The sequence below is a fragment of the Nelumbo lutea genome, chromosome 4 (genome assembly GCF_056320005.1).
Source record: "Nelumbo lutea isolate HS-2025 chromosome 4, American lotus-T2T, whole genome shotgun sequence".
Classification (NCBI taxonomy): domain Eukaryota; kingdom Viridiplantae; phylum Streptophyta; class Magnoliopsida; order Proteales; family Nelumbonaceae; genus Nelumbo; species Nelumbo lutea.
In genome coordinates this window covers 1,818,772-1,846,393 of record NC_142687.1, presented here as the reverse complement: position 1 = coordinate 1,846,393, position 27,622 = coordinate 1,818,772, and the positions used below count along the sequence as shown (strand labels likewise).

At 42.2% G+C, this 27,622-nt stretch overlaps 1 protein-coding gene across 14 annotated transcripts; it reads left to right on the top strand.

Moving 5' to 3' along the window:
• Positions 1-189: 189 nt before the first annotated feature.
• LOC148853333 (Protein kinase superfamily protein) lies at positions 190-26,690 on the top strand. 14 transcript variants are annotated; one of them, XM_088941321.1, is made up of 9 exons: positions 600-672; positions 1,407-1,660; positions 2,407-2,635; positions 2,743-2,975; positions 3,625-3,751; positions 4,006-4,077; positions 4,665-4,851; positions 25,302-25,434; positions 25,854-26,690. In XM_088941321.1, the coding sequence occupies exons 3-9, from the start codon at positions 2,485-2,487 to the stop codon at positions 26,115-26,117; spliced, it is 1,167 nt and encodes a 388-aa protein (XP_088797447.1). In that variant the 5' UTR covers positions 600-672; positions 1,407-1,660; positions 2,407-2,484; the 3' UTR covers positions 26,118-26,690. The 14 variants fall into 14 exon arrangements, with proteins under 14 accessions (XP_088797455.1, XP_088797451.1, XP_088797447.1 ...); XM_088941327.1 differs by having other exon boundaries at positions 616-672; positions 2,746-2,975; XM_088941332.1 differs by lacking the exon at positions 600-672 and adding an exon at positions 886-1,113 and having other exon boundaries at positions 2,746-2,975; positions 4,012-4,077.
• Positions 26,691-27,622: the final 932 nt, after the last annotated feature.

The following is a 27,622-nucleotide window of genomic DNA, read 5'->3' as shown; positions in this document are numbered from 1 at the left end:
TTGATGGCATGACAAAGGAGTCACCTGTGACACAAGGGCGGAGCCAAGATGGCTATCCACCACTATTAGTACAAATTTTCATGTAAATCCTCCATCCCTCACTCGCCAATCCAATGGTTGGCCCTCACTATGGGCCCATTTACATTTATTCGCCATTTCTCCCTAATTCATTTTAGATTTTGGCCCCCTAAAGAATATTTATTGGCTTCACTCCTGTCTACACAAACTTGAAGCGGATGCACAATACTAGGATACCAAATGCAAGGTGCCAATCAGCAGGTTGATAAGGTTTTCTGTTTATCACAATGGAGACTTGGAATCAAATCCCACCTGCACCTAGGCTGTCAGGCGGGACATTATGGGTTGGGCAATGCTTCAAAAGATATCAAAAAATACACCACGATACCAAATACCAAACAACGCCTTTGTTTCTCACAGTTTTACACAGCGATGGCTACCTAGGCCATTCCCTAAACGGCCAAACCTCACAAGTCACAACCCCAAAACCTACCCCACAATCCTGACGGGTGCGGATTCGAAACCACGTCTCTCTCTCCGCCATAAGCATAACCAGCAGCACCAGCAGGAGACTTTATCAGAGAGCTAGCTGGCACCTTGAAGGGACAAGAATCCAAGGCTCGGAAGAAAGCAATAAAGAAAATGAGAAGAAAGGTAGCCGTTGTATTCCCTTATTTATTTATTATTTCTTATTTGGTTTCTTCATATCTCCCAGTAAAGACTGTAGGAGCAACGTCAACATAGCTGGCTGGTAGAGATAAAAAAAAAAAAAACTCTCTCTCTCTCTCTAATACCAAATTTTATTTATTTTTTATTAAATTCGTTTTCGTTATTTATTATTCTTTCATGAATACTGCTAGTCTGTTACAGGTTGGACCATGGATTAAAAATAAAAACCCGAAAATCCTCCAATTGCAGTACCAGACAAACAATTGAACTGCTTTACAGCCCATAAAAACGATAAACATTTTCAATCTCCTTCTTTTCTTCATTCTTTGTGAGGCCATTTTTTCCCTTCTACATTTCTTTCTCCTTCTCAATCTTCAATTTCAGTTTTTTCTTCCTTGCATAGGTTCTACTTGGAACATCGGAAGAGTAAGTCCCTTTTCCTATCTATTTGAATTAGTGGACATTTAAGGTGGTAATCCCTGATCGTGTGTGTGTGTGTCGGCGCGATGTCACTGTCTGTCGGCATTGTCAGTATTCAGCGTTTCAGATTATAAAGAAAGGTTTTCAATTGAATTATTCAAAGTATAGTCGCGATGCTTTTGCCATGAGGGGGCTTTAATACATTAATATCCCGGAAGCTGTTTGATCAATTCGAAGCCAGCAACTCGGGTTCTTTCTTACTTTTATTTTTTTTCTTCTTTCAATTGGGTTGTATACAGATTGGTCGTAATCACAAGTGGGTGTGATTGTTTTGGACGTCGAGATCCATTTCTGGTCTGTGCTTAGTTTGGTTTCTTCATTTTTTGTTTGGCCTCGGGTCTGTTTGGATCTACTGGAGAGGATTCAACATGGGAATGTGGGTGGATTTTGATTTTGGTATTGATGATACTTGGAAAACTGATTGAGTCGTCATCAACGAATGAAGCAGAGCTTCTTAAAGATCTGGTTGTCTTTGCATGGTAAGAGACTGCAGGTATGAAAGTCATAATCTGAACTCTAAGAGATGAGATGACATTCAAGACCAACCCATTCCACACATTGCCCCGCTAAGTGAATTGTAGTTTAGAATGGAATTCAACATATATTGAATTTTAGTCCAATTTCGTTTATCCGTGGATCAACAACATTGTTACCTTAAAGTTCAAGTAATGGAATTTAGCCTATAGAGTAGTACATTCTGTTAATCTAATGATTCCAGAATTCCATTTCATGCCGCCAATTTATACACAGGAAAAGTAAATAAATAAATAAAAGTTGCTCATTGAACTTTTATCACGGTAGGATTTTTCATCATTTCAAAGTTAGGCGTATTATATTCCTTTGATTTTGATTTAGGGTTATCATTTGGTCTTGACTTGCGCTGTAGATTTCGATTTCTGCAGTAGCACACCCCATATAAGAGATGATAAAACATGCTTACTATATTTCCAGGTAGACAATGGTGAATAAATCTTGCAAACATGTGAAACCAGAATTTTTCTTTTTTTATCTGCCAATCTTCTAAATCTTCAATAAGAATTTTATTTATGGGGTATGTCAATATACTGTCTTCTGTATGGTTTACTCCCATTATATAGGAAGGCCTTTATGAATTAAACATACACAAACATGTTCTATTGGCATCTACTGCTCCTTGCTCCTTATATCCAATTTTCTTTGTATTATTGTTCCATGTCCCATCTCTTCTGCTTATTTCAGGCAATATCCTCTTTATTTCAGATTCAATGTATAGGAATTCATGTACTGAGAATATATCAAGACTACTGTTCCTTATAGCTGAAGTGTTTCGCATACCAAATGTCAAGGACTCTTGCAGCATTACTTGGAGGTGCTGCAGGAGCCGTGGCTTTGGTGGGAATGGTAATTGTATTCCTATGGTTCTGCTTATCCCAAAACAGGAGCATTTCAAGGCTTTCTGAAACTGGTTCCTCTGATCAATCTGTTCAAGGTAGTCTGCTTGAATTCTTTCTAAAGAAATCATGGAATTTAAGTGCACTCTATGACTTGCCACTACAGTTTTGTTGATCATCATTTTCTTTAAACTCTGGTGATTAGCAGTGGGAAGAACAAGTAGGGTTGAGTTATCTTTAAGACCTCTTCCACCTGATTCAAGAGAAGCCAGGCGTTTTCTAATGGAAGAATTGGCTTTAGCCACAAAAGATTTTAGTGATATGAATTTGATTGGAGAAGGAAAATTTGGGAAGGTTTATAAGGGCTTGCTTCATGATGGAATGGTTGTAGCCATTAAAAAGCGATCAGGTGCACCTAGTCAGGAATTTTTCGAGGAGGTAATACAACTTCTTTTCCTTACAGCTACTAGTTACTGTATAAGAAACTTGAGAAGTATCACATATAAGTAGATCTAACTCGGCAAGATGATAGAACAAGGACTCATGGACACATTTATAGAAAAAGTATAAACTATTAAAATAGCCCATATTTTGTTGAATTTTAGCATTATAAACCTATCTATATTATGTAAAGCAGATACTTGCCTTGGTTTATGTATGGATCATAAAAATTAAATCAGAGTATCATATCATAAGGTTAATGCTTATATCTTTACTTGTAAATGTGCATAGCATGTGCCCTTAGACTAGTAACAGAATGTCTAAATGATTAATAGGAAAATGGCATTCATTGTGTACATTGGCTGTTCATTTTGTTGAAGACGTAAAGGGGAAAAAAAAAATAAAAATGTCATATACAAATGTCCTTCAAAAATCAATGGAGTATCAAAATTCAATGCATGTCCAACACGAACACTCCATCTGTTTAGTCCATGTCCATGCAACACCTCGAAATAATCCAAAATATCTGACATGGTTGATTTTTATGACTTTCATATGCACTTTCTATGAAGGATTTGTTCTAACCTTCCAGTATACTTACAAATTTTTATCTATAAATTCATTGAGAGATTGCCTTTCCTTTCAGGTTCGGTCTCTGTCATCCATTCGGCATAGGAATCTTGTCAGCCTTCTTGGTTATTGCCAGGAAAATGATCAGCAAATGCTCATTTATGAATATATACCCAATGGAAGTGTTTCTAGTCACCTATACGGTCTCTCTCTCTCTCTCTCTCTCTCTCTCTTTACTACTCAAGTACATAGATATGGCAATTTTAGTGGTGCAGGTACATGTTCTATGGTTCTTCACCTTAAAACGTAAGCTACATTATAACAGCTTACATGCTATTGAGTGTTGCAAATATGATCTGCATCATATGATTTCTGTATAAGGCATTCTGTGATCTTCTCTTACACCTACAATATTTTATTTGCTGCGTAATTGTAGAATTTTTTTCCTATTCTGTAGGAACAGGTCAGGTTTCTGGTGAGAGGCTAGAGTTCAAGCATAGGCTTTCAATAGCGATGGGGGCAGCCAAAGGTGATCCTCTGCAAAATCAGTGAGCATTGGTGGCTTTGCTCGTATTAATTTTTGTTTCTTTGGTAAGATAAGTATACAAAGATCTGTAATGGGACCCATAACATTCTTTTGTAAGCTTCCCTTGTGGGATTGAATATTATTAAACATAACCCAAGAGGAGTGACCAGACCGAAGAGCACATAACCTTACCTTAGCAGTTGGCATGGAAATTCTAAGATTACCAAGAATGCAACTGCCTGACTCATTGACTTGCTGAATGATATAGTTAGCACCCATCCCAAGAAAGTCCTTTTTTTTTCTTTTTGTATTATGAAAGTTCCATCAACTTGTAAGTCCTCTTTTTGCAAAAAAATCATCTGGTCTATCTGCATTTATGAACTACCTGAAAACCTAAATCTCTTACTATTTCCTAAGATAACCCTCTATCAGTAGCTAAAATATCAGAGTGGTTTATCCTTGCCTTGTACCAAGGATACCACTTATTGAGTTGTAACCTGGAAGTCCTTGAAATGCAGCTATCATGGACACTGAATTATTAAAACAATGCTTGCCAATTGATGCATCCTCCTCCATTTATTATCCTGCAGGATTGGCTCACCTTCATTCCTTGAGTCCTCGTTTGATACATAAGGATTTCAAGACATCCAATGTTCTTGTAGATGAAAATTTCATAGCTAAGATTGCAGATGCAGGGCTCCGCAATTTACTTGGTAGAGTTGATGCTGCAGGTCCATCTTCTCAAATAATGGCAGATGACATATTTCTTGCCCCAGAGTATGACACATCACCCTATAACTGGTTTAAATCGTTTTTGGATGCCAAAATATGCCTATACCTGAGATATTGTGCTAATATATTATAATGCAATGAGAAATGGTGTAACATATCCTTGATTACTGAGGTGGTGTTTGATACTGTGGTGTTGTGTTTTTGTTTTGACTTCAAATAAGCACCACACAAGCAATTTGACTACAACATACAAAAAGCATATTTGGTTGGGCAGGTTCAACTTAAAATAGGGACACCATACGTTGCATTGGGTTATGTGCATGAGGGTGTTGGGGGGCAGGGTTCAAAATATTGACACGATATGCCTGATAATATTTTGTCATAGCGGTATCTAAAGGTGTGGGCACATGGAACTGGTGGAATTGCCTCGTATCATTGACAAATGGGTTGGTTCTACCTGAAACCGAATGGAACTGACCTCAAACCAACCCTACCTAATCTGTTATTGGGTAAGGTCTTTGGAAGCGACCCCCACCCAAGATGGTTTCAAGGTCTAGGAGTTTACCCTACCCAAACCGATCCGAAGAACCAGTCTTGGTTGGCCTAGGTGGAACCGGCCTTGGAGCCGAAAATATAAATCCCAAAATACTTTAAGGATGTGAAGAAAGAGAGGGATGAAGGGAGTGGCCGAGAGGGGTGCCGCCGCCACTGCTTTGCTTGTGGGTTCGAACAGGGAAGGGGAGGTAGCAGATTGTCATATAGTGGTAACAGTGGTTTCTCGAGTTTTTCCACCAAGGTCGCACTGTTTTGGTGCGACCCCGTTTCCACGATTTTGGGATCTGGCATCCCACATTTTTCTCATCCCATCCCTCTATTTCCCTCAAAACAAATAAGAGAAAAGGGAATATTTTTGGAATATTCCCTTTTTCTCATCCCTATCCCACAAACCAAACGGAGCCTTAGATCTTTGGATTTCCTCCAAAATTGGAAAAATATGAGAATTATAAAAAAATTATACATTATGATTTTTTTTTTGCTTCATGGGGCTACACAACCCTAGGGTGTGGGGGGGTGCCCCATCCCCCATTTCCATCTCCTTATTCCACTACAACGAATAAAAAATCCCACAAACTAAACCACCATCAATTGCTTTTCATTGCAAGAAAGACCTATAGCATGGATCTATCAATGATCTGGTAAACTCATTTATCTAAGAATAATTTATGTCAAAAATGATTTTTTTCTTAATTTTTTAGGAAAAATCCAAAAATTAGTAAATAGTTTATTTATATATTCTAAATGATGTTCATGGTAAGGAAGAACTATAAGATAGATTTGTCAATGGTTTATCAAGCTCATTGATCAAACATCTTGCCTCTACACCTCTGGAACTCCAAAGTAGTGGAAAAAAATAGGTGAACTCTATGGAAGCTACTTGGAAACGGACAACTCTAGTCGTGTGAAAGAACCAGCTGAATGGATACGCATCAAGGTAAGGTGGAAGGGAAATCCACCAACCGCGGTGCAGATTGTGGATGGAGAGGAGGTGCTAACAGTGACACTGTGGCCGAAGTTCCTACCTGTGAAAAAAAAAGAGGCTGATGGCTTGTGCAGAGATTGTTGTCACTAACCAGAGCTGGATTTGGAAAGCTTTGGCAGGGCAAAATGTATCAGAAGAGATAAGGAGGAAGCTAAAAGGCAAGGAAATTGTGACGGACGGGGATGATGGGGAGTTGATCGGAAGTGGGGAGATAGATGGAGAAGAGGAAGAGCTCTTGTCTCCTGGGAATATTTGCAAGGGATTTTCTTCTTGTGACGTAGCATGCATTGAACGACCCTCTCCTGTGGATCGTTTGGGTGCATCAAATGGGACGGTTCCTAGTGGGGCACGTGAGCCACTTGATAACCAAGTGAGGCGGAATGTTCAAATTTTAAATGAAGAAATGCTCATTGAAAAGGTAGTGGCCCGATGTTTTGAGAGGCTAGCCCAAGTGGGGGCAGGTAGGGAAAGGACGGGGGGTGAGCGGGACCTTGTTGGGTCAGGGAGTAACCAGCTTTAAGAGGTGAGGCGACCAAAGGTAGTTTTTGTAGAAGGACCTGAAACTGACTCAACTTTTCCAAGTGTAAGGGCGCCAGTGTGTGACGGTCTAACACAGGCTTAGCCTTGCCTACACTTGGCAGGCTTACGTTAGGGACATGCCCGTCATTTTCGCCTATAAGATTTTTGGGAGAACTGATGTCATCTTCAGGCAGACCACCAAAAGCTTAACGTACTCTTTGAGGAGGGGTGGTCGACCTCCTTGAGTGCCTACCCTTGGCACTCCTAGACCATCATCCCCTTGCGGGGCGGCCCTGGTTAACGGCTAGCATGGCTACTAGGGTTCCTCATGGGCGCACACTTGCTCATGGGGACAGTGTTGGACCGGCATTGCGCTGCCGACACTCAAGGGAGGCTTGGCATGCGGGCTTGGCTCAAGTACGTCCCTTCACAACGCCAGTCCCTTGCCCAAGCTGAGTGAGCTACCCCGTTGCCCTTGGCACACGGGTGTGTTCCGTCCTAAGCGGTTGCCTACCATCATGGCACACAGATGCCTGTCATCATCGGCTTACAGGAGACCCATCACATCGGTGCCAAGTCACCTCATCGGCGCATGGTCGCCCTTCATTATGGTTGTCCCCCCTTTAGCACGTAAGCGGCACCTCCCATGGACCGGTCTGAGCCAGGAGAGTGCCCCGACCATTGGACTTGAGGTCATGATCCAGTGCTACTGACTTTGGTGGAGCCATCCCATCGGGCAACTCCTAGCCTCTATGCGTTACAAAGGCTTGTTCTGGCCTGCCTTGGCCAGGACGCCGCACGGGTTCTTCCACTATAGAACTACCCCCGTGACAGTTGGTATCAGAGCAAGTTGGCCAATTGTAGCCGCAGTTGGTTTTTAGCAGATTAGCCCAGAGCCAGTTGAAGTGGTCATTTTGACAAGCAGCATTTTGTGGGGTGCAGTCCCTAGGCACTTCCACCCAGGATCGAGCAAAATTCATATCAGGCCTAGAGAGAGGCCATTTCAGTGTTCGTGTCCCCTTTCCAATGACACTAAAACAGCTTCCCTTGTGGTTGCAGACACATTGGTTGTTGTCCTCATGCGGGGGCAGACACGTGAGCCTTGATAGGAATGTGGGTACACTGCCCAAGCATATTGCTTATCAGGCCTAGCTAGAGGCCATTCAATGTTCGCGTTCCCATTCCAATGACCCTAAAACAACTTCCCTTGTGTGTGCATACGCATTGGTTGTTGTCCTCATGCGGGGGCAGACGCGTGGGCCTTGTTAGGAATGTGGTTACGCTAGCCGTTGGAGCATGGCGGCCCTACACCGGCAAAGTTTCAGGTGGACATGCTCAGTTTTCAGGTTGAACACTTGCAGCAGCAGAAGCTCATCACAAGGCGAGTGCATGTTCGGCTACTCATGGGTAAAAGTTGCCACACTCGCGTTTGAAGCGGTCAGATCTCCTTAAGGTAGCAGCAGTGGGGCCCCCTCGGAGCGAACATGTAGCCCGAGCCAGCGAGGTGAAGCGTAGTTTCGAGGGCCGTGAGAGCATAAGCCATGTCTAGGTTTGAGTAACCCGCACAGGGCGAGGTGAAGACCGCAAGCCAGCATGGTGAAAGGGTACACATAACCATTGCGCGGTTTGAGTAACCTCAACATTGGAGGGGTGAAGTCCAGGCAGGCCGGCATAACCATTGCGCGGTTTGAGTAACCTCAACATTGGAGGGGTGAAGTCCAGGCAGGCCGGCATGGTGAAATGGTTCCGTCCCCATAAAATGGACACCAATATAGGCAAGACCCGGGTTAGCCAGGCGAGCCTTGGAACTGGCCGAAGAGTGGATGGCGCGGGACTCAAACGCCCATTCACGGAAGCAGTCATTGTCGAGGACGACAATGAATTGAGTGGGGGAGCCTGTGACGGTCTGACACAGGCTTAGCCTTGCCTACGCTTGGCAGGCTTACGTTAGGGACATGCCCGTCATTTTCGCCTGTAAGATTTTTGGGAGAACTGATGTCATCTTCAGGCAGACCACCAAAAGCTTAACATACTCTTTGAGGAGGGGTGGTCGACCTCCTTGAGTGCCTACCCTTGGCACTCCTAGACCATCATCCCCTTGCGGGGCGGCCCTGGTTAACGGCTAGCATGGCTACCAGGGTTCCTCATGGGCGCACACTTGCTCATGGGGACAGTGTTGGACCGGCACTGCGCTGCCGACACTCAAGGGAGGCTTGGCATGTGGGCTTGGCTCAAGTACGTCCCTTCACAACGCCAGTCCCTTGCCCAAGCTGAGTGAGCTACCCTGTTGCCCTTGGCGCACGGGTGTGTTCCGTCCCAAGCGGTTGCCTACCATCATGGCACACAGGTGCCTGTCATCATCGGCTTACAGGAGACCCATCACATCGGTGCCAAGTCACCTCATCAGCGCATGGTCGCCCTTCATTATGGTTGTTCCCCTTTAGCACGTAAGCGGCGCCTCCCATGGACTGGTCTAAGCCAGGAGAGTGCCCCGGCCGTTGGACTTGAGGTCATGATCCAATGCTACTAACTTTGGTGGAGCCATCCCATCGGGCAACTCCTAGCCTTTATGCGTTACAAAGGCTTGTTCTGGCCTGCCTTGGCCAGGACGCCGCACGGGTTCTTCCGCTGTAGAACTACCCCCGTGACAGTTGGCCCCAAAGGCGAGCCGAACCCGATATCAGCTTCTGATCCAAACCCAGGCCAAGTTGGTTTTGAGGATTCAGACCCAAGAGGTCCGCCCCTCGTTCTGTTACTGCAAAGCTCCACTCCAGTGCGTGACAATCCAGAAAGTTTTTCGCCAGCTATCTCGTAGAGAAGAGGAGGGAAACTATTTATTGCAACGTCGGCAGTGGGAGGTGGTGCTACTATAGATGGAGGAGAGGAGCAGGAGTGACCTAGGGATTCAGTTGGAGGATTTCGCGAGATGACGATCCACGAATCAGGAGCAGTGCTAGAGACGGCTATATTGGTTCTTGAAGAGGATAGAGAGGATTCAGAGGTTTCAACAGAGGTACCAGATTGCAGTCCTATTGTCGTGTTGCTAGCAAGTGATTGGCCCACTTGGGTTTTATCCAAGTTCATGGAGTTTGTTGCCTTCCTGGGGGTGTCTCTTAAGGGCATGGAGGAGCTGACGAAGTCGTATCTTGTAGAGGCATGGAGGAGCTGACGAAGTCGTATCTTGTAGAGGTGGAGAGAAGAGTGCTCGAAGAGAAAAGGAAGAAAGGGAGTTGTTCAGATTGTCATGGGGACTTAATGAAGTTGCTGGGGGTGTAGCGTGGGGTGGAAAGGAGGGTTTACGGGGTAAGGCTTAATGGGAGGGCGGGGATGGGAATGGACCACCAAACCAATCTGTCTCTTCTTTCAAATGAAGATCGTCTTTTGGAATATCGGAGGTCTGAATTCAGGCAGGAGAACGGTGGTGGCAGGGGCACATATAAGCAAGTGGAAGGCGGACATCCTTTGTCTCCAAGAAACCAAAATGGAGACTTTGGATGCCCAGAAAATAAGAAGTGTTTGGGGGGAAGGTGGGGTAGTAGTTATCTGGGATTCAAATGTGGTAGAAGTGAAGGGTAGGAAGGTGGGGCTTTTTTCTATTTCAATTTGGTTCCAGATGCTCGAAGATGGTTGGGATTTTGTTTTAACTGCAGTATATGGTCCAAATGTGAACTCCTTGAGGGATTTGTTCTGGCAGGAACTTGATGAAGTAAGAGAAGAGTGGAATATGCCTTGGGTGGTAGGAGGGGATTTTAACACTACTCGTTTTGAGCACGAGAAAAAAGGGGAAGTGAGGTCCAGGAGAGGCATGAGGGGTTTTGCCAGTTTTATGGAGAGATGGGAGTTAGTGAATCTTTCTTTGATGGGAGCCAAATTCACTTGGACAAACAATCAGGAGGATGCAACCCTTGTGAAGTTAGAGTGTTTTGTGGTGTCTACTGAATGGGAGGAGAAGTTCCCTAATCTGTCCCAAGAGGTCCTTCCTAGACCTTTATTGGATCATATTCCCATTTGCCTGGATTGCGATGGCATTCAATTCAAGCCAGCGCTTTTCAGATTCGAAAACTTGTGGCTTGAAGAGGAAGGTTTTGTGGAGCAGCTAAGAAGTTGGTGGGAAGGTGTTTCAGTGGAAGGAACAGCTAGTCATGTGTTTGGAAAGAAGTTGAAGGCCTTAAAGGAGCAAATTAAAATCTGGAAGGACTCTTTCAAAGGGGTGGAACAGAAACTGAAAAGTTGTTTAGATACAATAGTAAAAATCGACAGAGCTGAAGAGGAGACAAAATGGAGGCAGCGTTCCAAATGTTTCTGGTTAAAAAAGGGTGATAACAACACAAATTAGCTAGTGCTAGGAGAAGGGAAAATATGCTGAAAAAGTTGGTTGTGAATGGTGTGTTGGTGGAGGAGGTAGACAGTATGAAAAGCCGTATTGTGGAGTTTTATGAGAACCTTTACAAGGAAGAGTGGGTTAACAGGCCAAAACTTGATGGCCTGGAGTTTGATGGCCTCTCAGAGGAGCAAGTTGCAGATCTGGAGAGAGTGTTTGAGGAAAGGGAGATTTGGGAGGCTCTAAAAGAGATGGAAGGAGATAAGGCTCTGGGTCCGGATGGGTTTACCAAAGAATGATGTTTTAAGGGTGTTCTAAGAATTCCATGACTCAGCAGCTATGGAAAGGAGTTTAAATCCCACTTTTATAACTCTAGTTCCAAAGAAAAAAGGGGCAGAGGAAGTGGGAGACTTCAGACCAATTAGTCTGGTTGGGAGTATATACAAATTAATTTCACAGAAGGTTTTCAGGTTGGAGCTGAGAGGGTGGAGGTTTCTTTGTTGCAGTTTGCAGATGACACTCATATTTTGTGATGCTTCACTTGATCACCTTAGTTATGTAATGGCAACGCTGCAGTGGTTTGAGGTTGTGTCAGGCCTCCATGTAAACAGGCATAAAACCGAACTGGTTGCAGTGGGAGATGTACCAGAAATAGAGAGGTGAGCGGAGGAGTGGGGATGTAAAAAAGGTAAACTTCCTTTGAAATATCTGGGGATGCCTCTAGGCGCAAGGTGCAACCCCAAATCAATATGGGAGACCATTGTGGAGAGATTATACAAGCATTTGGCTTCTTGGAAGTCCAAGTAATTATCTTATGGAGGCAAATTAACTCTGTGAAAAGTGTTCTATCTTCCCTCCCCCTTGTATTTGCTCTCTCTATATCCAATTCCTAGTGGGATGGCTTAGTCTTTGGAGAAGAATGTAGTTCAATAGTACTGAAAGAGAGAAAAAAGAAGGAAGAGAGGAGAAAGAGAGAAGAGAAAAAGAACTCTATTCAATCATATGGCTAGCGGCGCCTAAGTTAGTATTTATACTTGGGGCAACAACTTATAACAAATAACATAGGAAAAGCCAGAAATGTCCCTACTAGGCTGCCACATGTTACAACACTCCCCCTCAAGTTGGAGCATATATGTCAATCATGCCCAACTTGTCACACAATTCATTATGTCGCAAATAGTGAAGACCATTTGTAAGGACATCAGTTAGTTATTCCTTGGAACTGATGTAAGGAGTACAAACTTCCTCCTTTTCAAGTATTTCCCTTATGAAATGCTTGTCAACTTCAATATGCTCGGTCCTGTCATGAAGAACTAGATGGCTGCAATATTAATGGCTGCCTTGTTGTCACAATAGAGAGACATTGGGCCATCAACTGAGAGGCCCAACTCTCCAATCAAATTTTTTACCCATAGTACTTCAGCAACTCCATGTGCCATGTCCCTATACTCGGCCTCAACACTAGATCTGGCTACTACACTTTGTTTTTTGCTTCTCCAAGTGACCAAGTTTCCACCAACAAAGGTACAATATCCACTAGTTGATTTCCTATCATCAACTGCTCCAGCCCAATCTGCGTCTGTGTAGACTTCCACTTTCATATGACCATGTTTCTTGAAAAGTAACACAGTTCCTAGATATTTCTTTAGATATCTGAGTACCCTCTCAGCTGCCTCTAAATGGGAGGAGGTTGGTGTATGAATAAACTAACTAAGGACACCAACAACATAAGCTATATACGGTCGAGTCATTGATAGGTAGAGAAGTCTTCTTACCAACCTTTGAAACTTCTTGACATCTGTCACTGGTTCTCCAATACAATCACCAAGCAGATGGTTTTCCTCAATAGGGGAACCTACAGGCTTTGCTCCTAACTTTCCAGTGTCCTGCAAAAGATCTAGGACGTACTTCCTTTGGGAAATGGAGATGCCCTTTTTTGAGCAGGCAACCTCAATACCAAGGAAATAACGTAGTTGTCCCAAATCTTTCACCTCAAACTTCATAGCAAGGGATTCTTTAACTTTTTGAATCTCAGAGTCCCAATTCCCCATAATCACAATGTCATCAACGTAGACAATCAATACCACAACATTCTTCTGGTTTCTTTTGACAAACAAGGTATAGTCAAATTGGCACTGCTTGAACCTAATTTGTTGAAGAGCCAAGTGAAATTTGCTGAACTAGGCCCTAGGGGATTGTTTCAAACCATATAAAGATTTTGTTAGTTTGCAAACTTTCCCTTCACACCCTTGTGCCACAAACCCAAGAGGCTGAATCATGTAAACTTCTTCTTCCAGATCCCCATTCAAGAACGCATTTTTGATGTCCAGTTGGTGGAGTTCCCAATCAAAATTAACAACCGAGGATAGTATAATTCGAATAGTGCTCATTTTAGCAATTGGGGCAAATGTTTCCGCATAATCGACCCCATACACCTAAGTATACCCTTTTGCAACTAACTTGGCCTTATACCTCTCAACTGACCCATTTGCTCTATACTTTACTGTAAATACCCACTTGCACCCCACTGGCTCCTTGCCTTCAGGAAGATTCACCAACTCCTAGGTGTTGTTTTTGTGTAGAGCACCAATTTCTTCCTTCATTGCATCTGTCCATTCAGGTATAGATAGGGCTTCTACAACACTTTTGGGATTGGAGACACAATCAATGGCAATCAAAAAGGCACGAAATGAGGGTGCAATGTTTTCATAGGACAAGAACTGAGTAATAGGATGCTTAGTAGTACATGATTGAACCCCTTTCCTATGAGCAATTGGGACATCAAGATCATTAGTAGAATCATCAATAGCAATACGTTCAGTAATGTCAAAGGAGACAAGGGGTACCTGGATTTTCCTTCAAGGAGTCAAATGGTGATGGATGTATAGTCTCAAGCTGCTCCACAGCCTTTGAATTCAGTTGTCTCTTACGACGCCTCAAGAAGACACGACATGGAGAGGAGTCAGGAATAAAGGGAAGAGGAATTTGAGGAGCTTGCCTCTCCTCCTTCACACTATTTTCCCTTGAGGAGAGGCCTGGAAGAAGGATTCAGATTCAAAAAAGGACACATCCATCGATGCAAAGTACTTATGTGTGACAGGATTGAAGCATTTTTATCCCTTCTGGGAAGATGGATAACCCAAGAAAACACATGGAACGGATTTGGGATCCAATTTACCCCGGTTTGGAAATAGATCATGAACAAAACACTTAAAACCAAACACACGTAGGGGAATGGAAAATAAAGGGGATTGAGGGAAAAGTTGATGTGGGGCCTTGTATTGCAGGAGGCGTCAGGCGTGATGGCATATGATTAATGACACAAGTTGTGGCCATCATAGCATCAACCCAAAACGCTTTAGAACATGCATGTGAAGCATCACATTACGGACAACTTCAAGAAGATGTCAGTTCTTCCTTTCAACAACGCCATTCTGTTGCGGTGTTTTGGCACACAAGCTTCTATGATGAGATCCATGAAAGGAGAAAAGCTCAGCTAAGTCATGATGGAAATATTCCTTCGCAATATCCGATTGGAAAATTTGGACTTCAACATGAAATTGAGTGAAAACCATGCGATGGAAATCTTGCACTATCTTTGGTACTTCTTCTCTCGAATGCATAGGATGTATCCAAGTGTATCTCGATCATCAATGAAGTTGATAAAGTACTTGTACCCACCCTCAGTAGGTATGTTTACAGGACCCCAAACATAAAAAAAGACAATATGGAAAGGCATAGTAGGTTTTTTATTATTTGATGGAAAAGTTATTCTACAATGTTTACTCAACTAGCATGTTTGACAATGTAAACTAGTGATAGACACAGACTTAAACAATTCGGGGAACACAACTTTCAAAGACTCAAAGGACAAATGACCAAGGCGCTTATGCCACAACCATTGTTGACTTTTCGTAGATTGACTCATAAGACTCACAGGAGCCGATGCCGCAGAACCAGCTTTATTCTCCAAGATGTAGAGGCCATCAACCATACTTCCTTTACAAATCATCCTCCCCAATGTTAAATCCTGGGAAACACAAGAATGAGGAAAAAATGTTACACAACAGTTTAAGGATTGAGTAATACTGCTTATAGATAACAAATTAATAGGAAGTTTGGGAACATGAAGGGCATGGGGTAAAACAAGGCCATCAGGAAGGGATACAGATCCCTGACCAGCAATGGTGGATAGAGACCCATCAACAAGTCTCACTTTATCCCTTCTAGAGAGAGGAGTGTAGGTCTAAAAAAAATTTGACTTACCAGTCATATGGTTTGATGTCTCTGAGTCAATGATCCAAGGTGACTCAGGAGCAGAGGTACACACATGAAATGTAGAAGCACCTTTACTTGATGTAGAAGCAAATGAAGTAGGAGTAGGAATCGACCTATCCATTTGCCCGAGAGTCCTACCATACAGTTCCAAATGATCTCTGAAGGAGTTGATGATGTCTTCCTTGGGATCAGAACCGATGCTCTTGGGAAAAACCAGTAGTCTGATTATTTTGTTGGTAATCTTGTGCGGCCAGATGTGCAGAAGTAAATTTCTTCTGAGGATGCTTCTTTGAAGTGTCTTGATTCTTGCTTGCCCACTTTGGCTTCCCTACTAGCTCCCAACAGGTTTCTCAAGTGTGTCTAGGCTTTTGGCAGTGAGTACACCACAGTTTGTCCTTGTCCTCACCTTTCCTTGATTCTCCCTTTTTCACTCCAATGTTACCCCCTCTTGTAGCCAGGGCAACAGGTTGCTCCCCCTCAAAAACATTCATGAGATTTTTCCTGCTCTCTTCAGATTGGACTAGGGCATATACTTCCTGAACTGAAGGCAAGAAAGAAAAAATTCGCTGTTCGGAGACAAGTTTTTTGTACGCTTGTGCATCTTCATCATTCTTCTACTCAATAGTCTGATAATAGTCCAGTTCCTTCCAGACATATGTAAGGGCTGAATAATATGTAGATAGGCTACGGTCCCCTTTCTTACAAGTAGATGATTCTGCTTGAAGCTGATAAATCTTGGCAAAGTGTCTCTGTTCAAAATAGGTTGCCTTGGCTTGTTCCCAAATTTCACAAGCTGTGTCAGCTCATATGAAATTTTTTCTTTACATGATGAGCATTGAACCTAACAGCCATGACGTAACCATGCTGTTTTCTTGATCCTATTGATCATGTTCGGCATTACCAGACTTCGGTTCTTTTATTTTTCCACTTGTGTAACCAGCCTTCCCCCTAGCTGTGATATACAGTTTGATGCCTTTGGGCCATTCCAGATAATTTAGGCTATTAAAGGGGGTAATAGACATAGAGAAAGACGTGCTATCCATTCCCCCATTTAGGTTTCCCTGATGGGAAGTAATACCAGAGGTTGCTGAATCCTCAGTAGCCATTTTCCTCAAAAAAAAAAAAAATTACTGCTGATTTTTCAAAAAAACAAACTGAGATAGAAGGTTTGTACTTCTGAGATTTAAGAAGGCTCCTAATATAGGTTCAGCCGGACTGTAGGTCAATAAACCTTAGCCGAAACTTAGTTTATAAGAGGAGAGAACCAGCCCCTACAACCTCAAAACTGTGACATTCACAGTGGTCATACACTTACATATGAATGTAAACAGTACATACCTGGCTTCCATGACCTACAGTCCATAGAGAAACCTTGGAAAAAACTCCTTACTGCATTCGGCTGCCACCACAAACCTAGGAAAAACTCCCTACTGCATTCGGCCTCCACAACAGACCTAGAGAAAACCCTTACTGCATTCGGCTGCCACCACAAGCTTCTTCTTGGTACAGCAACCAAGAGAGAAGAAAGAAAAAAATGAAGACTGAAGGTTGCGCCCAGATGAAGAACATGATGGAGTCTTCACCTCCTCTTCCAATCAAAAAAAAAAAAAATCAGATGAAAAAACACGATCTGAGAAGGTTGTGCCCAGATCAGTGCTCTGATACCATGTAGTTCGATAGTACTGAAAGAGAGAAAAAAGGAGAAGTAAGAGAGGAGAAAGAGAGAAGAGAAAAATAATTCTATTCAATCATATGGCTGGCAGTGCCTAATTTAGTATTTATACTTAGGGTGACAGGTTATAACAAATAACATAGGAAAAGCCAGAAATGCCCCTACTAGGCCGCCACATGTTACAACAAGGAAGATGCGGGAGTTTCTGTGGAAAGGATGGAGGGATGAGAAGAAAAAATTCATGTTGGTTAGCTGGTCCAAGGTTTGCAAACCCAAATCTCAGGGGGGCTTGGGTGTATAAAGGATCTCAATTCTGCTTATTGGGGAAGTGGCTTTGGAGATTTGGGGAGAATCAAGGTGATTTGTGGAGAAGGGCGATAGCAGCCAAATATGCTTATGGGATCTCTAGTTGGGTCACGGGTGAGCTAAACCAATCCTATGGATGCTCATTCTGGAAAGGGATTGGGAAAACTTATGGTCCATTCTCAAATGGAATTATATTTAGGATTGGGAATGGGAGGCGAGTTCTTTTCTGGAAAGATTTATGATGTGATAATAGACCATTAAGGGTCTCTTCCCCTACCCTCTTTGAAGTAGCAGCGGACAAAGATGCTCTGGTTTTAGACTATTTGCAGGTGCAATGTGGAAGTACTGTTTGGCTCCTATCTTCAGGCGAAATCTGAATGATTGGGAAGTAGAATCCCTAGTGGAATTGCTGCATTTGTTGTACAGCACCCCAGTGGAATTAGGGAGAGAGTGTTAGAATGTTAGAGTGATGCTCGGCTGATAAGAGTTCTTATTAGCCCATTCTTATGTTTAACTTGTCTTGTAACTGGACCTGTGTTAATGGGCCTAATCCTGTTTAATGATTTAAGTCATCTGGGTGTCCCATCACTAATCAGGGGCATCCCAGTAATTTCTTGTACCTTGTACTATATTCATCTATAAATAAAGGACTGGTCGACTGGATAGGACAGTTCGACATTCTCTTCAGTTCTGTGGTTCTCTTCTCTTCCTTGCTACTTCGAGTATAGCTCTTCAGATTACATGGTATCAGAGCGTTAGTTCCTTCCTGGTTTCAACAGGCGCACTCTTTTCTCTTGCTGTCTTTTCATATTCTCTCTTCCTTTTCTGGGTTGCTGTAGTGAAGACCTAGGAGTGTAAGAGAGTAAAGCAAGTTCGAACCTAGGGTTTCTCTTGGTTGTAGGACTCAAGGGAAGTAAGACCCATAAGTAGATGTCCTATTAGATTATCTCAAGCAAATAGTAGCTATTGGGCTACTAAGAGAGGTCTGTATAGGACATACCTAGTTGAGGACTGATTTCAGCAGTCCTAGCACTAGCCAAAAGAGGGAGAGCTTCCTCTACAGTTGCAGCTTTGTGCTCCAGCAAGACTTGCGCAGAACAAGTGGCAAAGACTTAGCCTTCTCTACAGTTGCAGCTTCGTGCCCCAGCAAGACTTGGGCAGGACTGTGGTAACTTCAGTTACAGATTCTCTTCAGGTCGATTATCAGTCCTACTTTGTGAACTTCAGTTACTGCACTGCACAGTTACTTCAGGTTGTAGAACAAGCCCTAACTGAAGTAACTTCAGTTACTAGCACTGTGAACTGGTTTAGTTACTTCGACCAGTCCTAAACAGCACTGCACAGTACCCGAACTGTGAACACTTCTACCAGCACTGTGAACACTGTGACCACTTCGGCCAGTCCTAAACAGAACCACCTACAGCACTGTGAACAACTCTTGGACTGAAGTCAGGATGTCCTCACTATCCGGTGAAGTTTCCTCTAGAGATAACAGACCTGTTACAAGGTCCTCAAACCTGGAAAACCCTAATCTGCACAACTTGCAGATTACAAGTGTGCTGCTAGATGAGTATAACTTCAGAGAGAGTGGTCTGTCTCAGCAATGTTGTTCATTACCTCTCGTGAGCTCACAGGCTATTTGGATGGAGACAAGAAACAACCAGAAATTGGCAGTCCTGAATACACCGTGTGGCGCAAGGAAAATGCCACAGTCATGTCTTGGTTGCTGGCCTCTATGACTCCTAGGGTGGCCAGAACTGTTCATCACTTCCCCACAACTGCTAAAATTTGGAAGAAAGTATCTAAGACATATGGCCAGAAAAAGAACAATGCTAGAATCTACAGGCTGAACCAAGACATTGCAGCCCTAAGGCAAGGAGACATGTCCGTGGCAACCTACTTTGCAACACTGGAAGGCCTCTGGGAAGAGCTTGACCACCATTTGATTTTGGATTGGGAAAATGCTAATGATAAGGGGAGGCATGATAAGCAGATTGAGGAGGGCAGAGCCTTCAAGTTTCTGGCAGGTCTTGACCCTGTATATGAAGGTATAAGGTCACAGATTCTAGGGAGAGATGAATTACCTGAGCTTCACCATGTCTACTACCTGGTGAGGAATGAAGAAGTAAGGAGAAAGGAGATGCAAGTTGACTCCCAGACATAGTCAACAGAACTACCTGGAGAACATTCAACCTTAGTCTCCACTAAGGGGAATAGATTTTCAGACAAGAAGTCCCTCAAGTGTACACATTGTGGTGGTGAGAAACACACAAAGGAGAAATGTTGGGTCCTGTACCCTCATCTGAAGCCAACTGCTCTGAGAAAGGACAAAAGGCAACATAAGGGCCACACAGCAAGTGGGAATCTTGCCACCAACAACAGTAGTGACAACTCACAGAGTATTCAGACAGTGTCATCTTCCACCGCAAGGCAGGCTGCCGACTCCTCTGGACCAAGTACTTTGGGCTTCACAGCTAGCGAGGTAGAGGTTCTCAGTCGGGCATTAGCCTGTCTGAAGAACAATTCTTTAGCTTCCACCTCTCTTGCCAAATCAGGTACAACCTCTGCATTTAGTGCATCTAGTTCCATTAATTCTACCTCTTGGGTGATTGATTCTGGAGCCACTGACCATATGACACATATGTCCTCCTTATTCTCCACATATCATTTGTTGTCTGGCCAGGATAAGATGAGAGTAGCTGATGGGTCCCTCTCCACCATCTCTGGAAAGGGGGTGGTTGACCTAAGCAAGGATCTCTCTCTTAAATCAGTCCTACATGTTCCTAGTCTTACCTCAAATCTGTTGTCTGTTTCAAAGCTTACAAAAAACTTGAACTGCAGTATAACTTTCTTTCCTTCTCATTGTGTCTTCCAAGACAGATTGACGAGGAGAACGATTGGGAGTGGTCATGAGTATGGGGGCCTTTACTATTTTGATGAAGATGTCAACTCAGCCTTGCAAGCTTCTACTACTAGTCCGGAAAGTGTGGAGTCAATAGCTAGGCTGCACTTGTGGCATGCTAGGCTAGGTCATTTGTCCTTTTCTTCCTTAACAATGTTGTTTCCCGAACTATGTAAGGGCATTCCGAGTCAGAGTTTAATTTGTGATGTGTGTCAAATGTCAAAACAATGTAGATCAATGTATCCAATTTCTAGTAATGAAATTCAAGCCCCTTTTGATTTGGTTCATTCTGATGTTTGGGGTCCTTCACCCATTGTTTCCATTGATGGCTTCCGTTACTTTATCAGTTTTATTGACCATTATTCTCGGTGCACTTGGATTTATCTGTTGAAAGGACGTGAAGAAGTTCCCCGGATAACTATGATGTTTTGCAAGATGGTTGAAACACAATTTGATAAAAAGATCAAGCAATTCCGTTCAGACAATGCAGCTGAATACTTTGAAAGATCCCTGAACTCATTCATGGAAGATGCAGGCATGTTACATCAATCATCATGTGCTTACACCCCTCAGCAAAATGGGGTTGCTGAGCGCAAGAACAGGCATCTATTGGAGACAGCTCAAGCCCTTCTTTTCCAGCACAATGTGCCCAAGCAATATTGGTCTCAAGCTGTTCTCACTGCATCATACCTGATAAATCGGATGCCATCTAAGGTACTGGGTATGAAGACCCCTTTCTCTGTTTTGTGTCCCACTCTTCCAGATTCCAGAATTTCCTCTTCCCCCGCGGGTTTTTGGTTGTACATGCTTCATACATGTGAAAGATCCAAAGAAGACCAAGCTGGATCCTAAGGCTACAAAGGGAATATTTTTGGGGTACTCTCCTACGCAGAAGGGGTATAAGTGTTATGATCCTGTCTCCAAGAAAAAATATGTCACTAGGGATGTAGTCTTTTTTGAGTCTCAACCCTATTTCCAGTCTTCTCAGAATCCTCTTCAGGGGGAGAGTAGTGGGTTGGAAGAGGATTCTCATTCTCCCTTCTTTTTTGTCCCCATTTCATCACCTTCCACTACTACTAGCTGTAACATTCCGGGTCAACCTAGTGAGACTTCCACTGTGCCAGTTGCTTCTCCAGATTCGGCTGATGCTTCTGAAGGTTCCAGTAAACAAGAGAAAGAGATACTTACATACAGTAGAAGGAAGAAGGCCCCTCAACCTCATGATTGCAACCAGTTGAACTCAGATCAATCTGTCTCTACAATCCAAGGTAATTCTGATTCACTCAATTCAGATTTGGATCTACCTATTGCTCTCCGTAAGCCTGTTCGTTCTTGTATCACTCGGCATCTCATAGCCGATTATGTTTCTTACTCACTCTTATCCCCTGCCTATCATTCATTTGTGTCTGTTCTTTCCTCTGTATGTGTCCCTTTCAGGTATTCAGAGGCGACATCTGATCCAAGGTGGAAAGAAGCCATGAATGAGGAGATGAAAGCCCTAATGAAAGCAAGGACATGGGAATTGGTGAACCTGCCAGAAGGGAAAGGCACTGTTGGGTGCAAGTGGGTATTCACAGTAAAGCACAGGGAAGATGGGTCAATTGAGAGGTACAAGGCCAGACTTGTGGCAAAGGGATTTACACAAAAGGAATGAATTGACTACAAGGAAACCTTTGCCCTAGTAGCAAAGCTCAACACAATCAGGGTTCTACTGTCACTAGCAGCAAAATTCTCTTGGGAACGTCATCAGCTGGATGTGAAGAATGCCTTCCTAAATGGTGATCTTCATGAAGAGGTATTCATGGAACCCCCACCTGGATATGATGTTGGAAAGAAGGTATGTAAACTAAGGAAAGCATTATATGGTTTGAAGCAATCTCCCCGGGCATGGTTTGAGAGACTTTGTTTGGCCATGAAGAAAGTAGGGTACACTCAGAGCAGTGCAGATCATACATTGTTTACAAGGAGACAGGATGACAAACATACAGCATTCATTGTGTATGTGGATGATATGGTGATTACTGAAAATGATGTGAAAGAGATGAAGAGGCTGAAGGAGTTCTTAGCCTCAGAATTTGAGATCAAAGACCTGGGAAATCTGAGATACTTTCTTGGAATTGAAGTTGCTAGATCAATAGAAGGAATCTACATATGTCAAAGAAAGTATGTGCTAGATCTCCTAGAGGAAACAGGCATGATGGGGTGCAGGCCAGCAGACACTCCAATAGAACCAAGCCATGGATTACAAGAATCAATGGGTGAGGAATACTGTGATAAGGAAAGGTACCAAAATTTGGTAGGAAAACTGATATACTTATCCCTTACTCGGCCAAACATTGCCTATGCAGTGCATGTTGTCAGTCAATTCATGCACTCACCAAAGACCCCTCATATGAGAGCAGTGGAAAGAATCCTCAGATACTTGAAGACTTGCCCAGGGAAAGGAATTCTATTCAGAAAAAACAGCATACTTGAAATTGAAGCCTACACTGATGCTGATTGGGTTGGGTCCGTTGGAGACAGAAAATCAACCTCAGGTTACTGTACATTCTTGGGAGGAAACCTAGTCACATGGCGTAGTAAGAAGCAGAATGTTGTGGCTAGATCAAGTGCAGAAGCAGAATACCGGGCTATGGCACACGGGGTTGCTGAACTCTTATGGCTCAGGACTCTCCTTAATGAGCTTGGTATCAAGACTGAGGGTCCTCTCAAGCTGTATTGTGATAATAAAGCTGCTATCAACATTGCCAACAATCCTGTGCAGCATGACATGACAAAACATATTGAAATTGATCGACACTTTGTCAGAGAGAGAATTATTTCAAGAGAACTTTGTGTGCCTTATACTCCATCAGAGATGCAGATTGCAGATGTATTAACTAAAGGGCTGGCATCAACGAAGTTCAGGGACACTTGGCAAGCTAAACATGATTGATATTCATGCTTAGCTTGAGGGGGAGTGTTAGAATGTTAGAGTGATGCTCGGCTGATAAGAGTTCTTATTAGCCCATTCTTATGTTTAACTTGTCTTGTAACTGGGCCTGTGTTAATGGGCCTAATCCTGTTTAATGATTTAAGTCATCTGGGTGTCCCATCACTAATCAGGGGCATCCCAGTAATTTCTTGTACCTTGTACTATATTCATCTATAAATAAAGGACTGGTCGACTGGATAGGACAGTTCGACATTCTCTTCAGTTCTGTGGTTCTCTTCTCTTCCTTGCTACTTCGAGTATAGCTCTTCAGATTACAGAGAGGATAGAAGAGTTTGGAAGTGGGAGAAGTCGGGGGAATTTTCAGTTAGGTCTTTCTACAACTATTTTTCCAGATCAGAGGATGAGCCTATCACAGTTAAGTCTGTATGGTGTAAGGGTGTGCCCACAAAGGTGGCATTTTTTGTATGGACAGCCTACTTGAACAGGACCTTAACTAGGGACAATCTGGAGAAGAAGGGTATGCTGTTAAACACAACTAACTGTCTGTGTGCTTTGTCAGTATCAGACCGAGTCAGTAAACCACCTGCTACTCCACTGTGTTTTCTCCTGTGAGGTCTGGAACAAAGTCAAGAATTTATATGAGGTGAACAGTTTCTGCTCTGAATCAGTGGCAGATTTTGTGAAGAGTTGGAGAGTCAATGGTCTAACTAAAGAGGGCAAATTGGCTTGGAATCTGACTCCTGCTGCGGTTTTCTGGTGCATGTGGCAGGAGAGGAATGCATGGATTTTCAAGAACCAACACAGCTCCTCATATACAGTATTTCAGCAAGTTATGGGGAAAATGTTTTCCTGGTTAGCAGTAAACAATGTTTTCAAGGACAGAAATTTTAATTCCTTTTTTGTGGTTGGGAATCTTTTCGTAAATCAGGGTTTTGGAGTCTAGCTCTGCTGGTGCAGTTTTTGTAAATCCCTGTGTACAGCTCCCTGTTGTACATGTTTTGTCTTAATGAAATTTTTACTTTACCTGTTTCAAAAAAAAAAAAATTGTTTGATGTATTATTAGCAAAACTACCGTATATCTACATGTTCTAGACTCCCAGTATTGTCAACTGTAATCTCTTCATACAAACTATGAAATTGTGCATTTTTGTGTTTATACCTTATCATAATTATTTCAACCTTATATTCATGCTTACAAAAGAAAACCTTAAATTTAGTGCTATTGATGTATTTATGAGATTTGCAAGAGTTTCTCTAATGTCTCCAAGTGTATCCATATCACTCCACTGTATCCATGCATACCCAAAACATATCCATATCCAAGCTTTCTTAATATGATACACAATACTGATATTTTGAACCTCAGTTGGAGGAAACGTCAAAAAGACATTTCTTGCACCAGGGGGGAATTTCCACTTTAAGTTGTCCTGTGATGCCTAATGGCGTATACATGTTTGAAGCCATAATAAACTATTGTACAGTGTGTTTTGTGCCAAAACATCGTACTTTTTCTATTCCTGATATCAGGATTCAAGCTGAAACATTTAATCTTGAAACACTTTTTGAGTAATGTTATGAAGCAACATAAAGGTGCATTTTCTTTTTATCACACTAAAGATTTTTTTTTATAAGAAAATTACCTTGTGACTTTTCCATTCAAGCAGCTGCAACCATGTGAAATTATCATAGCAGGCTTTCTTGTTCATTAAGGTGGCAGTGGTGCTAAATCTCGAAATGTATAACATTTCAATATAAACATCACATGATTTTGACAGCACGGATTTCCTGCCACTCCTGCCAACTTGGATTGAGTAACTGGAAATCATTATGCCTGGGTTGTTGTCAACAAGAAGTTTACAAAACCTTTTCCAATTTCTTCTGTTTCATAATAATTGGTTCACACTTTGCAGTATGTACACTTCAGTTGTATTCTAATGGTAGGTCATGTGCATTTCATTCTTATTGGATAATAATTATCTCATAATATTTATAATTGTTATCTATTCCTGATTTACTTTGTAGGGTGAGAGAGTTCAGGAGATTCTCAGAGAAAAGTGATGTCTATAGTTTTGGAGTATTCTTATTGGAATTAGTAAGCGGACATGAAGCTATGCAATCACGGTCCTCAGAATCTGGTCGAAACATGGTTGAATGGGTATTTAATTTAATGTTCTTCACATTCATCTAATAGTCAGATAGTTCTAGGCAGCCATTCAATACATATGTTTAGGAGAATGTTTAACATCCTAAGTGGGAGGTTTGTGTATTCCCTCCTACCCTGCTGGAAGTGGTCCATGTAGGCAGATACTTTTGTAAATATGCATTTAGTGAACAGGTACCATCTTCTAAAATCCCTGTTTTTAGAAGATTGGCCATGCCCTAGAGTCAGAAAACGAGATTTAACACCTATTGAATCAGCTTAGTTTTAGGTTTTCTGATAGTACCTTTTCTTCATTTCTGATAAGAAATAAAAAAGGCTGGTTTTTTGTGTTCATTGCAAGCATGTTGTTAAAAAAAGAGCCAACTACTGCAACCTATGGGATTCAGTTCCTTCTATTGCTTCTGTCTTGCCAGGCGCATAATTACGATGACTCCAGCAATATTTCAACCATCATTGATCAGAGATTGGGCAATAGTTTCACAACTGAAGGCATGAAAGAGTTCATACAGTTGACAGTGCGGTGTGTGGACCCTTCTAGGGAGAGGAGGCTGACCATGAGCTATGTGGTAGGGGAACTTGATCGGATACTTGAGAAAGAAATGAGCTTGACAACAATCATGGGAGAGGGTACCACAACAGTGACTCTTGGTAGTCAGCTGTTTACTTCATCCATATAAGAGAGACAACATAGGGGTCATTGCTTGGTGCAGTGGGAATGCAGATTCAAGGCTGAGGCTGAGAGGAGCCACTTTGTGCAAAAGGGGGGTAAGCCAAAGATTATGTCCATAGCCAGTATACTCCTCCCAAGAACCTGAGTAGCCAGGATTATTAATGGGTAATGACCCTTCAGATAAGAGTAGCTGCCCTTCAACTGTTGATGGGTTCTTTGTGATTTTTTTTTCTTGTTTTTCCAATGTAGAATATAATTAGGGGTGCAACTTGGGTTGGGTTGGGTTTGGAAAATATTAAATTTTCAATGGGCCTGGACCCTAATCCGAGCCTGATGTAGTTAAAATTCTTCAAATCGGGCAACCCCAGTTGCAGCCTTAAGTATAATATCCAGCTGTATGATAACTGTATAGAGGGCCAGCTGATTTTTCTTTTCTTTCATTTTTTTTTTAATTCTTCGTTTTATTTTTTTCCACTCATAATTGTACGAGATATCATGCTATTATATGTTACTTGTTAATATCACATTGAGAATAGGGGTTGCTATGGATTTCAGTAATAAGTTGCTGTTTTGATTTCAAGTACCAAGTTGCAATGTTTCATCAAAGGTTTAAAAAAGTCTTTTATCGCATTCCTCCACAGGTGATAGGGGTTGCTTTCGTGTTTCAGCATTGAGTTACATTATTCGTGGTTTTAAACCAGTAAATCATGGTTCAACAGCCAAGAATTACCCCTTTTGTGTGAGGGTAAATTTATTATGCATGGAAGACGTGATGCTGAAAGAGTTTTGACCAATCAACAACCTTCCCTCCTATGAGTTCTGATGAATACAATGTGATTGGTTGGTGATCAGTTATAAGTTTTCCCGTATCATAGTGGAACCTTTCATGTATAATGAGTCAGATGATTGATATATATATATATATATATATAATTAAAAAAAAAAGGAAAAATCTGTGTGGTACAAAAGAGATTTGACCAATCAAACACTCTTCCCTTTGACTGGGTACAATAAAAACATAAAGAGAGAAAAAAAAAAAAAAACTCATTTCCGTTGTCTAGTTTAAAAGGGTCCGAGTATGATATGGAAAATCTCTTGCAATGCCATGTTTGCATCAATTACCCGATTTACTATAATAACCGGTAACTAATTATTAGTTTTTTCGGTAAGCTCTCAACTAGCCTGGTATAGAATATGAAACTTCCGTCGATTACAGTCAAAAATATATATATATATATATATATATATATATATATATATATATATATATATATATATATATATATATATATATATATATATATATATATATATATGAATTTTTTTCAACACTCCCCATGTCAGCCAAACAGTAATAATATTATACTGTTATACCCTTCAGCGCAATTCAAAACAGGACAGTCCGTGTCTGTGCAAGGTGCACTGAATGAATGCACGCAGCCCGTTAACATGAGTTCGGTGGATCAACCGAACACAAATAACATTTCTCAAATGCTCCCATCTTTTGGCCAT